Raw genomic sequence first — 12,820 nt, forward strand, 5'->3', positions numbered from 1 at the left:
GATGCAGATACGGCAGCGGTGGCGGCGGTCCTTACGGCCGCGGCGGAGGCAACTGCAACGCTGGTTGTCGTAGTTGTCGTTGTGGTGGTTGTGGTGGTTGTGGTGGTTGTTGTGCTGGTGCTGGTAATAACCGCTGCAGTCGGTGCTGCGGTTGCGACAGCAAAAGCCGCACCGGTCGCGTCTGCCGCAGAAGCCCTTGCCTTGTACAAGAGGTCGCGATTACTTGTGCAGCGTGTGCGCGAACACTTAACTTTTTCCACCGATCCCAGGTTCGCGGTTGGACACAGGCAGAACAGCAGAGCTCGCAAGGAACGGGCGCCACAGGAAAACAGAAACGGCCGTTGCCGATGTAACAACAAAACTATTGGCTGCAGATCTCCTGGTTGCTGTTGCCGGTGGTAATTAAAACAACAATAAAAATAATCGGCGATGAAATTTTAAACGCCGGAATTGTCGACGACGATAGTAAATGGACGAGTGAGTTTTTGGATTCGACCAGTCGGCATTAGTAACGTCCCTCGGAATCCCTGGGAGCACGGCGAGCAGGGCCCTGGCCCGTCCCGCACAAGTCGAGTCGGTGGCCACTCAGCCGATGGCAGACCGCCCTCTCGTCGATTTCAAGATCCTTATACTTCTTATGATAAGGGGGATTACCACCTTAGCAGCAGGGAAATAGACGACTGCTGCTGTAGCCAGTTCACACGCCGTATGGAGATGTCCTGGACCTTGCCGCCTATCTATGAGCTCTACGAGCTGGCGTTGGAGTTCCAAAAGATGCGGCGCGCGTAAACATGCGAACTGGGCATCCGTTCCGATTCCAACAGGCGTCACTATAACTAGTTGTAATAATCTAGATCGCCATCGACGACGTGGCCTCAGTCACTGTGGCCATGCTCGCACACGAGTAGTACCTCTTATCGCCATGTAGAGGAGGAGGTTCCTGTCCGAGGTTTGGGAAAATCTGGTTTGTTTTCCCTTAATTATTTTTTTTTCGGTTCCCAATTTCGAGGGTAGTGCATCATGCCGCCAGTCGGGCTGGGAGCTGAGGGGGAAAACTCACGCCCGCGTCTGTTTGTGGTTCTGTGGTTTCTGACCAGTCTGGCCAAGCAGCGTCTCTCCCGTCATTCATCCCCCATTGACATGTGAGGGCGTGCCGGCGGACACACGTCAATTTTCGCGGCAAGTGACAGCTGAAATTTGGGAAAAAGCACGTTGCTGCCCTTTTCACTCGGGTTATCCATCATATATCCATCATCTCTCTCATCGCGCCCCCAACACGATAAAGTTTTGTGCCATTAGTTATGGAACAGTGTTGATGGAATTGACATACACCGGGGACAACACCGTTAACTTTACTATTATTGTCGCTGCTGGCGAAGAAAAAGGTAGATACTAAGGGATGCACTCTACTTGCATCGAAGATACTGTGGTGCGCATGATGATGCTCACTGGCTGACCCGTGGGTCATCTTCCAAGGGCCGCGGTCCCTTAGCAGGTTCTCAGGGTTAGTACAAGCTCACAGGAGGAGCAACAGAAGGTCGCACACGAGTGCTTCCGTCCTGCAACCTGGGGTTTAGTGACTTATCGCGATAACTCAGTTAAAACAAATGAAAATGAAAGGTATGATATGAAGTCAGCAGTTCTTAATGTGGAGCGATATGTATACTGCATATAATATGGCACCGAGGGCACGTGCGTGGGCAGCGCCTGGGCAGGCGCTTCCCATTCTCGCATCCTGCATTTAAATGTCCAATTGTAATTTTAATAAAATGTGCTGCATTTGATTGTGGAGGCGCAAGGTGTACCTGAAGCCAGCCCGGCTTAGCTTCAGCTTCTCTGATGGCAGCTTCGCATTCACGTTCCGGAATGCCATAACCGCTAGGGTTTACGCCCGAATTTGGCGTCGTCTGGAAAAGATGACAGCCCAGCCATGCTGTCAATGTATTAATAGCGATACCCGTTTATTGGCCATGAAGGATCGGCATGGAATAGTGCAGGTAATATGATTTCAAAGGAGCAGGTAATCGATCCCGATTACGGCACCTTTGTATAAGACGACCATCTGTTAAGACCAGCAAAGCGCCGGACCCCCGTTGGGTCCTATTACTGTGGCTACCATTCACTGGTATATGAATGTCGGTCATTTCCAACACCCCCCCGTGAGCGACACTCTCTCGCTACGGGCCTTCCCGTGCCTCCATCTAATAATCTTAAAAAATAAATAGGATGGCGCTGCGCACCCAGGTTGAGATAAATGTAAGTGGATGGCTTCCACATCAGCTCACCGCGTCTGGACATGCGCAAGAAGGCATGAATTTCAGGCGCATTATCGATGTTGCTCTGTTATTAATTGTATGTGCATGTCCCAAATGTTGTTACGTGGTGTCATCCTCGGGAAATTGAGCCCATGTCGGAACCCTGGTCAGAACGCTCCTAGCGGCAACCGGTGACGATAATCCTTTTTATTAACCTGTCATCGTATAACAGGTTCCGGCTCCTAGTTACCACCTTTCTGCATATGTCTTGCAGGCGCCTGCGGAGAGAGTATGGGAAATCATGGGCAATCTGCGAGAATGGAGTTCTTTCAATTCATTTTTAAAAATCGAGAACGCACCGGACACGCCGGCTCCTGGCCAGTCCCTGCGCGTGTCCTTCCAACCTCCGGGCCACGCCAAGCCCACTGTGATGGCTCCCCAGGTTGGCGCCCGTCAGGGTGTTGTACACGAGCCGTTCGGCTCCACTGCAACAACTACTGCTAATCCCCGGGCTATGGCTCTAGGAAAGTCCTTAGAATATTAACAGCTGCAAACATAGACGCATCCTCAAGCGATGCTGCATTCAAACTCCTCCGCTCCAGCCTTCCGGCACCTCGTCACTCGCTGCTCGTTCATACCGAGAAGCCGTGTGTATGGATAAATCCACGGACTGGACGAGCACTACGCGCACGCAGCTCCAAGCCACTGGCCGTTTCATGTAATTTACCGAGTTTGACAGACAGACTGACGGACGGACGGACAGACTGGCTGACTGGCAGAATTTGCTGGCTGGTAGACTAAACCCTACTTGGGCCATGGCGCATATTTCCGTCGTGTGCAGGTCGTCGCCTACAAGCCCGGGACGGAGCTTCGGTGGCGAGGCAAGCTGTTCGGATCTGACCTATTTTTCGTGGGGGAGCATTTCTTCACCCTCCAACCTGTGGGGACGGACCGGACGTTGCTGCTTCATGGTGCGAAAAACAAACACAGGGGTCGTGGAGGGACGGGGGGAGGGGAAGGGGAGTACTTGAGAAGGTACGCGGAGACGCGGTCTGGGTTGGAGGCCTTATGTGCCCTCGTGTGCGTGTGCGTGTGTGTGTGTGTGTGATGCTCGGTGTGATGCTCTTATGTTGGTGTTGTATATGCGGCCCGGCCGGGGGCCCTAGGGCAGCCTGCTAAGTAGAGGATTCATCAGACAGAATTGCTTTTGCGTTCCAGAGCCGGTGTCTGCGTATTTTGTGTTTTGTCGAGCCGTTTCTCCCCTCTCACCAATACCACCATGTACAGCTTCATAATATATAATCTTATCGCTGTGCGGTCATCAGTGCTCCAAGTGCCACAGGTGATGCCGGGCACTGCTGCTACTGCTGCTGTTACTGCTGCTACTGCAGGCGAGGATTTCAAGGGCTGTCTTGTCCCGCTGTTGGGTTCCGTCCTGGCGGATACGAAGAAGGGGTTTGTGGAGTTCAACGAGGGGCTAAAGCGGGCAGCGGAGCAGCCCCGTGATGGCTGATGACGAGGAAGAGGAGGAAGAGGAGGAGGAGGAAGAGGAGGAGGAGGAGGAGGAGACGACAGCGGAGCGAATGGGATCTACCAGCCGCTTTTGGATGAAGGAAATGGAGAGTCATTAGATTGCGATGTTTGCGATGTAAGAGGAGGACACCTCTGCCACATGCACTCCAACTGCATGTGTTTGCGTACCTTCCCCCGCTTAAACATCCCACTCTATATCACTAAGGGAGCTAGGGCGCCTCTCTCTCTCTCTGTCTCGCTCTGTGTGTAGGCCTGGTGCCCGTTGGAGACTTCGGTACTCCTGTCGTTCATCAGCCTCTTATGACGTGCGCTATTACACCAGTCGAGGTCGCCACCCTTACTGCTGCATGTGCGATTCGCTTATCCGTTTATGGTCGACCAAAGTTTTTCATGTCTTGGTATGTGCACCTCTGTCAGTATGTATATCCGTCTGTTCGCGTTCACATTTTGCGCACGTAATTATTCGTAGCGCAAGGTTTCGTTGGCAAAGAAGAGTCTGATACAATGCACATTGCAAAAACATAGTTCGTTGAGTTTCGTTGTCACGTCTGCGACATGATGAACAATCTCAACCCTTTGGGCAGTAAATGAACTTCCTGGTCTTCCATGTTCTTATTTTTGACATTTGTTCTGCATAGAGGTCCGTATTGGACATGGTTCATTCCACGTATATCCACCCAACCGCCAATGGTTGGTTGGGAACTACTTAAAAAAACTTAACAGTGAGTATTCTGTTCACTTGGTCTTTGTCTCGGAGCCGAGCCTGCCCAGCATGTTACCCATACCCCGACAATTTTATCGTGCGGCAGCTGGTGGTACTTGGATGAGAATCCTTTTTGAGTTGTGTGCTCAAGTCGCTTGTGACTTAAGAGCGATAGCGTGGATCACGTGGTGGTTAGATTCCGCCTGCAGTCCAGATGGAGGTGACCCAGATGGAGATCATGGTTGGGATATCCAGCGGGTGAAACGGAAGAGCTCTTAAGGAAACAGTGCCGCTCGTGTGCGTCATCTCTTATGCCATCGAGGACCACCCCGTTGCAACTTCATCACACGCCATTTCTGTATCCATTTCAGATAAAACACATCCAACAGCAGTTAAACCACTGTTGGATACGTCTCGTGAACTACTACTACGTGAACTCTTGCGAAGTCAAATTCAAGTGTGCATGCATCCGTGCCACACAGCTCCACAGCCATGTGCCAGACAACACGCGACACGATACACCGCGCGCATCTTCTTGGCGAGTTTTCAGCGTACCCTCACCCTCCCTCCGCAATGTTACCCAATCCACGAGCTCAGTCAGTCCAGTACCGCAAATTACAGGCAGCGATGCTTGGGCGCCCAGCCTGTGGTTTCCTCCACCCTCATGCCGACGTCCCTTATACCCCCTCACTCTGCGTTATGCACGCCGTCAGCCAGTCACTACTCATACTTCGCCGCAATACGAGAAAAAAACAGGAAGGAAACCTATCCTCTCCTTTCGATTCTGTGGGAGTTGTCAGCGTGCCATCACAGCTCACCTCGTCCCATTAGCCCCACGTCCACACGTCACCGCTATGTGCATGTTCCTAAAAAAAACCAAAGTCTCTGCTGTTTCACAGGACCTTGCGTTGCTCTTCCTACTGCCGCCGCTGCTGCAGCTGTGCAAAGCCGCAGCATTTCATGTAAGTCTCGGGCGCGCATGGCCATTAAAACTTGCGTGGAAGGTTCGCAACCTAATGAACCACGGCCTGGGCTTCATACCGGTGACTCCTGGCTTTAGTGTTCGTCGCAATCTCCGTCGTAACGCCACCGCGGCGCGGGATGAACGGGCCATCCTTAGGAAAGCATTGCCCTCCCCTTATGTTGCGGCTCATCGCGACTTGCGTCATCTGCAAATCACGACAAGTACCGTTACCGATCGGACCCGACAGTTACCTGAAACACACAGACCAGACACACACACACACATATACCCAGGCCTTATACTCAGATAACAGTGCCACCCCATAGGTTTCCAAGACTGCAGGCCAACTACCACCATTACATCCCAGTCCATTTCTGCCACAACATAATTGCAACCCGTGGCCATGATTCCCATCATTTATCATCTCCTTGTGCGGCAAATAGCGGGTGGAGCGGTGATGTATTGCTCCTGGGCCACAATCCTCTGAAATGAGACGACCCCGATGACACGACATGTTGATGAAGGGCCTTGGATGGTAATGCAGTCCCCTCGAAGGCAGTGCGCTAAAGCTCAAGGTCGAGCCACACCAGCTCTAATAAGACCGGGTCAGGTCTCGCTGTTCGCGTCACAGATCATGTATAGCGCTTTTATACCGCTCTATCCGCCAACTACGGCCAGGACTTGTTCATCCTTGCACTGTAGTGGCATCCACTAAACCAAAAGCGAGGCTCATCGCCACACAAGAGGCAGAGGCTATAAATAGAGCGCCAGTCTCCGTGGCAGCGAGCCTCACACACGCACGGGGGGGTAAAAGGTTCGTTGGTGCATGGCAGGGCACCCACCCGCCGCTGCTGCATCGCTCGGCAATATAATATACATATATATGTGCCAAAATATGTCGGTGCCTCTGGAAAGAAAAAACAGATGTATGATAAGGTAGGAAAAGAGAGGCGCACACATCTTTATGCAATTCATACTCAGCCTGCAGCAGCTGGACCCGACAGAGAGCCGCAAAAGCAAAAGCACCACTGCTACAATCTACAAAACGATCAAGGGACCTTTTCCCCAACCAGAAAAAAGACAGCCGCACCAAATTCCAGCATGCCGCGACTGCGCGCGCGTGTGCCACCACTGCCGCAGATGCTCCACCAGCATGCATCGCCTCCTCCGTTACTCCTTACCAGTATACTTAGCCCGTGGCTTCAAAAAAGATAGGTGCGGTCTGCACCACTTATCTAGCCTCTGGGTCCAATCCAGAACGCAGGAAATCGCTGTTCACCCTGATCATGCCTCCTGGATGACCGTCCTGGGTAACCCTCCTGGATGCAAGCTAACAGCCCCCGACTTCCGGGCGCTCGTGCCGTGGCCTCATCCGGCTTACCTGGCCTCTACCTTCTACTTCTTTCCGAGTCTCTGGCCTCCTTTCTTCCTCTTCCCCTTGCCCTGACACGCCACCGGACAGGGCACCTTCCCGAGGTACTCTACCTCTTTCCAGCTGCATCCGTAAGCGCCTCGACACATGGGACATGGCACCTCATCCGCATTACTGCCCGTTTCGTTTGCCATTGTTGTTGTTGCCGCCACCTAGCAGCGCCCCCACTGCGGGGAACAGCCCATCCGAAACGAAAGTTCCAAAGCCTTTCATTTGACGAGCCGCGCCCACAACCACAGCTGCAGTCATCACGATGGGGTCACGAGCCGCGGCTGCCAGGGACTCCTTGCTCGCACCGCTGCTGGCGGACGCCGAGGCCGAGACAGAACTACGACGACTGTTGGACGCGGCCGCTGCGCCGTTGCCACCGGTGGCAGACGCCACCGGCGCCAGTTTAGCCGCGTTGCCGCTGGACGGAGCTGGCGCAGGCGCCGAAACCGACGGCGGCGGCGGTCCCTGCACAACGCGTGCCGCTGCAACCGTTGCCACGACGGATTTCGACGGGGCCGGTGGTGGCGGCGCCGGGGGCTCGCCGACGTCATCGTTGCTGATGGAGCTGTCGAAGCCGCTGCGGCCTGCAGCGGCCGCCGCCGCTGGCGCCGATGGCACCACGGCCGGAGGTTGCAACACGCTAACTGGCTGCGCTGTCACGGCTTCGTCGCCTTCAACAAATTTGAACATCACGTACCCATTGCTGTTGACGACGGCCGTGCTCTTTGCCACGGAGCTCAGCACTTCAGGCTGCACGCCCGACAGCTTCAGTAGCTCTGCGGCGCTCATCTTCCGCTCCCGGGTGAAAGCTGGTGCCGGAGCGCCCGTCGCTGGGTCCGGTGCAACGGTGGAAGCGGCAGCGACTTGCTCCGGAACCGCAGCAACAGTAGGGGCAGCGGCGACTTGCTCCGGAACCGCAGCAACAGTAGGGGCAGCGGCGACTGGCTCCGGAACCGCAGCAATAGTAGGGGCAGCGGCGACTGGCTCCGGAACCGCAGCAACAGTAGGGGCAGCGGCGACTTGCTCCGGAACCGCAGCAACAGTAGGGGCAGCGGCGACTGGCTCCGGAACCGCAGCAACAGTAGGGGCAGCGAGGGCTGGCTCCGAAGCCGGCTGAGGCGCGGGTGTCGCTGCTGCAAGCGACGGCATCTCTTCAAGAATTGCAGTCACCGGAACAGCATCATGCTGCTTTTGCGGCTGTGATTCGCGCCACTGCGCAATCCACTCCTTTGCCGACGGACGGCTATCCACCATCGGTTCCGGTACTGGCACCACCGGCTCTGAAGCAGGCAGCTCAGGCAGCACCACCGCTGCTGCAGAGGCGGGCACGGCAGCGACTGGCTCCGGCTTCGGGGGCTGAGAAACACGCCACTGCGCAATCCACTCCTTAGCTGAGGGCCGGCTGTCAACGACGGGTTCCGGAGCAGGCTCCGCGGGTGCAGGTTCGGCTGCTGGTACAGATTCGGCCACCACAACCTCGGAAGCAGTCGGTTTCACCGGCTCAGGCTTGGGGGGTTGGGTATCCACTGGAGCAGCGTCGGATGGAGGGGCCGAGGCTTCCGCCGCCGGCACAGGGGCTGGTTCCGGAGCCGCAGCAATTGGAGAAACAGTTGGCGGTGCAGGGGCCGGGGGGCTGGAAACCACCGCAGGGGAGGGCTGTGGATCCGCCGGCGCTGCTGCTGCTGTGATGGCTGTGGACGGCTGTGATGGCGGCCTTACCGGTTGGGGCGCCATATTGGGATTTGCCAACACCATCATGGGCCGTGCCGTCACCACAACCGGTGAAGCCGGAGCGGGAGCTGCGGGAGCCGGCGGCTCCGGCTCCGGTACAGGCTCTGCAGCCACTTCAGGAGTCAGCTCCGGAACCGGCTCGGGAGTCGCTGCCAAAACTGGTGACGGCGGTTGTGGCGCCTCCTCTGTCGGTGGCGTTGTGGATGAAACCACAGCGCTTGCGCTGCCAGAGCTGCTAGTCGCCGTTGACGGTGCAGCTTCTTCCTTCTTACTGCCACCTCTCAGGAGGCTCACGCCCGCGACAAGGAACACCACGGCTACCACCGGGATTGTGTACTACGGGGCGGTAACCAATAGTAAATTAGCCGGGTCAAGCGTTGCATGAAAGACGAGCCGAATACACTTTCAATTTATTAAGTTGCGTTTGGCACCAGGAGGATGAGGGCAGGGCTGGGCGGCATGACACGTGTTATGAACCTGGTGCTGTCCGCCTCAACAAGATCAACAGTATTCACGCGACCCAGATGGACGAACTGCAACTGCTGGATTAAGCCGTAGGCTTCTTATGGCCGGAACTATTTGGAAGCCTCCGAATACTAACTTAGTAGTAGGCTACCATTCTTAAAAGTTGTGGGAATTTACATTTGAATTGGTGTTCAATCACTACGGCATACCAGAAAACCAAACTAGTCTTTTTTATTGGTTGCCATTTTTGCTACTGCAGCTGGACATTTCTATTGCCACAACAACAGAACAGCAAGAAGTTCGTTCTTTATTAATTTGGATTAGCTTTAAATTGTAATGGAATTATAGACATAAGGCACATGGCACGAGGGTTATGGTACGGCCCAAGCGAGTAACCCGATGACTTTTTTATTATGACTTCATAATAATTTTTTTCTTTACCAAGAACTGGGTAAAAATATATTTTATTTTTATTGTGATTTATATATGATTAAGAATGTTAAAAAAATTGGGGAAAAATTTCCCCGACCTCCTCATGCATTACAGAGGCCAGTTTCCCTGCTCGAACCGCCGCATAATTATCAGAAGTCCTCTAGCAAATCCTGTGCTACGCAGCCAGCCACACACCCCACCCACCGGTGAAGCCTGGACGTCCTTCGCCAGCCGCTGCCAGTCCACGGCGATCTGTGCGCTGCCACTTCCCGTTGAGATGTTGGCGGGTGCCTGCTGCTCCACCTCTGCGACCGTCGCTATTTCAGGCTGCAGAGACGACATGAAGAATTCGCGGGCGTCAATTTGGTCGCCTAGCTGGCTGATACTAATACTAAACTGATTCTGTCAGCGGAGAGTTCGAAGCAATACACCTTAGCGATGGCCAGTCCTGAGTAGCCATCGCTAGGGGCCTTGGCTGCGGGTACTCACCGCATGGGGAGGAGCCCGTTTCGCCGCGTGAGCAGCCCCGCTCCCGAAGGCAACGAAGAAGCACGCTCCCGCCATGAGACCAGTCTGCAGAAAGGGACACACGACGGTCAGCGACTGAGAGTTAACAGGCACGTGCTGGCGGAGCCCGCTTGGCCCATCATCATAGGAAGCTAAGCGCATCTGCTCAAGTCATGCTGAGCTGTATGTGTATGTTCACTTGTGTTTAGTTGAGGCACGGGCGAATAGCGTCGCCTAGCATTACAGGCACCTGCGGAATGCCCTTATTCAGTCAAAGATGCTGCCCATTCTCCCGTCAAGGTCCTTGTACGAACCTTTAGCCATGCGCCAGCATTCTGCCGCAGCTGGGTAGCAGATGAAGGCTCCAGACATATGCAGGTCCCATCCTGACGGGAAAACATGAATGCGAAGCACGGCCTTTCGTCTGTATTAGACACGCGGACAACCCACGATGTTCTAAAGAGCACCAGCTTAGATACTTCAGACAAACAGCATTTCATGGATGAAGACAACTGCCGCACCTTGCTTGCGCTGAGTATTAGCGCCTGCCGGGGCAAAGGTCGTGTCGTTACACGCAAACGAGACGGACCGTTAGATACGCGATGGCCAAGGCCCTTTACTGTTATTGCCGCTGTGGGCATTTTGCAGGAAGTCCGTCTGTCAATCGAGACGCAGAACTGATAATCAAAATAACCTACGCTAATATCTCAGCAGGCAGATAGCTACAGCGTTGTGCAACCTTCGTGAGGAATAAACCAAAAAGTTATATCTCTTTCCTTCTGGAATAGTTGATTTTTGCTGGGTACGGCAGCTACGACCGTCGACAAGATCCTCCTTGAGGCAGTTGATTTAATCTTTCATAGATAAATTTTAGCATGAAAGCCATCTTAGGCTATCCATTTCAGGTCGCCATGTGTGTTACATTGTGTCCCTTGCTCTGGCATTGTTGACCCATGGGGCATGCAACAAAGGCCCGCTTAATTTACATAATGTTCCAAATAGCTATAGCTTAGCCTGGGGATCCTCATATCCCCCCCATCGTAACTATTTATATTTTTTCATCATTAAACGTTTAGCTCAGACGATATGTCTTAAGCAATATCACTGTGGATTACAGTTAAGCCATACTATGTACGGTAGGTGCAAGACACAAGAGTGTCAAAGCCGAACAGTCAGGCACTGCTGCCTAGGTATGTATTTGTTGCCACATGTAATCTGAGCACCCTTGGTTCGTTAAATAAAGCTTCGCAGATTAGTTTCAATATATATAGTCCATGGCCCCCGGGCTTAGACGGACACCCCCGCAGTCGTGCGGAACTTGTAACTTGTTAAATAGAGCTCGCGCCGCTTGGACCTTACTTGAAGGCGTGAGAGTTGAGAGCGGCAAGGTGCATCCCAACAAAAGCAAGGGGGCATGGCCTTCCATTAGATCAGATTCCACAAGCCCACAGTCGCTATCCTCCTACCACGTGCCGCATCATTCGATGCCAATTGCGTGGGGTACGTAGCCCTCAGGACGAGCAAGAGACGCGTTGATGGGTCTAAGCGTGCCTCTTGCAAATGCGCGGATCGCAAGGACCCGGCGGTGTTGCCTAAGGATGCGCCCCACGGCACTCATGTAACTGCTCTCCTCGTATTTTTCACTGCCGGGGCTGTGTGCTCTGTCGAGACGAGTGTTATCGCATGAAGCCGGGAATTATAGTTAACTTTCCCATCGAAGACGGACAAGAATGGGTCTTCAATCTCCATCACTTCAGTATTAGATATTTTGTACTGTGAAGTTGTCGTGATCTGTGTTGCGCGCGCTCGTGCACGTGTCCTCGTGCACGTCTGGGTATTACATCATATCACGGGGACAGCACATATCAAAAACCGACGGTACGTTCCGTTTGTCCCTGTGCATGATAATGTACGGCAACTTCCCCCATGTACGGCAAATTTTATTCACGCAAAGGTGTCACGTAAAGCCGCCTTAGAGCCAGAAACAGAGACAGAGTCCCGCCTCCAAGTAATGGAATAAGTAAAAGAACGTTAAAAGTAGTGGTATTTCACCGTTGCCGAAGCTCCCAGTTGTCCTACCAAGGGAACCGGGTCGCTCGCGGATGCCCATCCAGCCCCTGTCAGCCAACCAACAACACGCTGTTTGCTCCGTCGTCATCACCTGCAGCAACCACCAACATGCACTTGGTCCGTGCCGTGCCGCGCCCTTACCTTCCGGACGAACCCAGCCCGTCCGCAGCCCATGCAACTCCTCGCTGGTTTCTGGCCCTCGTGACCCCCCTCGTGACCTCCACCTTGCAATGCACACAGCCGGCGGGCGCTGCCACATCCCCCTCCCCTACCACGCGACGCCCAAACCCAGCACCTCCGAAACCAACCCTTCGAAACCGAACAACTCCACTCCCTTGCCATCCGAAGTATGGATCTCCAGCTACCAAAGCATCCTCTGGAGCAACATCTCCAACTCTACAACATTACAACATGGCGCCGCGTGGCGCACCAAGCAGTAGCCGCAGCAGCAGCAGCATGATGGATTTCTTCTCCGCTCGGTAGATCGGAAACCTCGGATCGGCGCAATTTTGGGAGGAGTCTCATCCAGGGCCGGCATCCGATTCGATTTCAGCTTTAAGCAGTCGGTAGTAGTCGGACAGGGAGTCGGGCGGGTCGCCACTCCGGAGCTCGTCGACAGCGAAAGCTGTACGTGTGCATGTCTGTGTGTGTATGTCTCTCTGTATGTCACATGTCGGCATCTGCCGGGCAAGCCCCCGGGGACAGCGGCTGTGCGGGAATTCCCCGGGCCACCTGCA

General features: G+C 54.1%; 2 protein-coding genes across 2 annotated transcripts in view; one reads left to right on the plus strand and one right to left on the minus strand.

Annotated features, from left to right (window-relative positions):
• Positions 1–2,226: 2,226 nt before the first annotated feature.
• On the plus strand, positions 2,227–3,768 carry VOLCADRAFT_117866 (uncharacterized protein; the record flags this gene model as incomplete). The annotated part of the gene is made up of 4 exons (XM_002951512.1): positions 2,227–2,256; positions 2,530–2,697; positions 3,097–3,226; positions 3,647–3,768. The coding sequence occupies 4 exons, from the start codon at positions 2,227–2,229 to the stop codon at positions 3,766–3,768; spliced, it is 450 nt and encodes a 149-aa protein (XP_002951558.1).
• Positions 3,769–6,998: 3,230 nt separating this feature from the next.
• Positions 6,999–12,820, minus strand: part of VOLCADRAFT_92180 (uncharacterized protein) — a gene marked incomplete at both ends in the record, with an annotated part of 16,413 nt that continues 10,591 nt past the window's right edge. The window contains 4 exons of the mRNA XM_002951593.1: positions 6,999–8,945; positions 9,711–9,833; positions 9,996–10,079; positions 10,535–10,558. Of these exons, the coding sequence (XP_002951639.1) occupies positions 6,999–8,945; positions 9,711–9,833; positions 9,996–10,079; positions 10,535–10,558 (2,178 nt within the window). The remainder of the gene's footprint in view (positions 8,946–9,710; positions 9,834–9,995; positions 10,080–10,534; positions 10,559–12,820) is intronic.

Source organism: Volvox carteri (assembly GCF_000143455.1).
Source record: "Volvox carteri f. nagariensis unplaced genomic scaffold VOLCAscaffold_24, whole genome shotgun sequence".
Lineage (NCBI taxonomy): Eukaryota > Viridiplantae > Chlorophyta > Chlorophyceae > Chlamydomonadales > Volvocaceae > Volvox > Volvox carteri.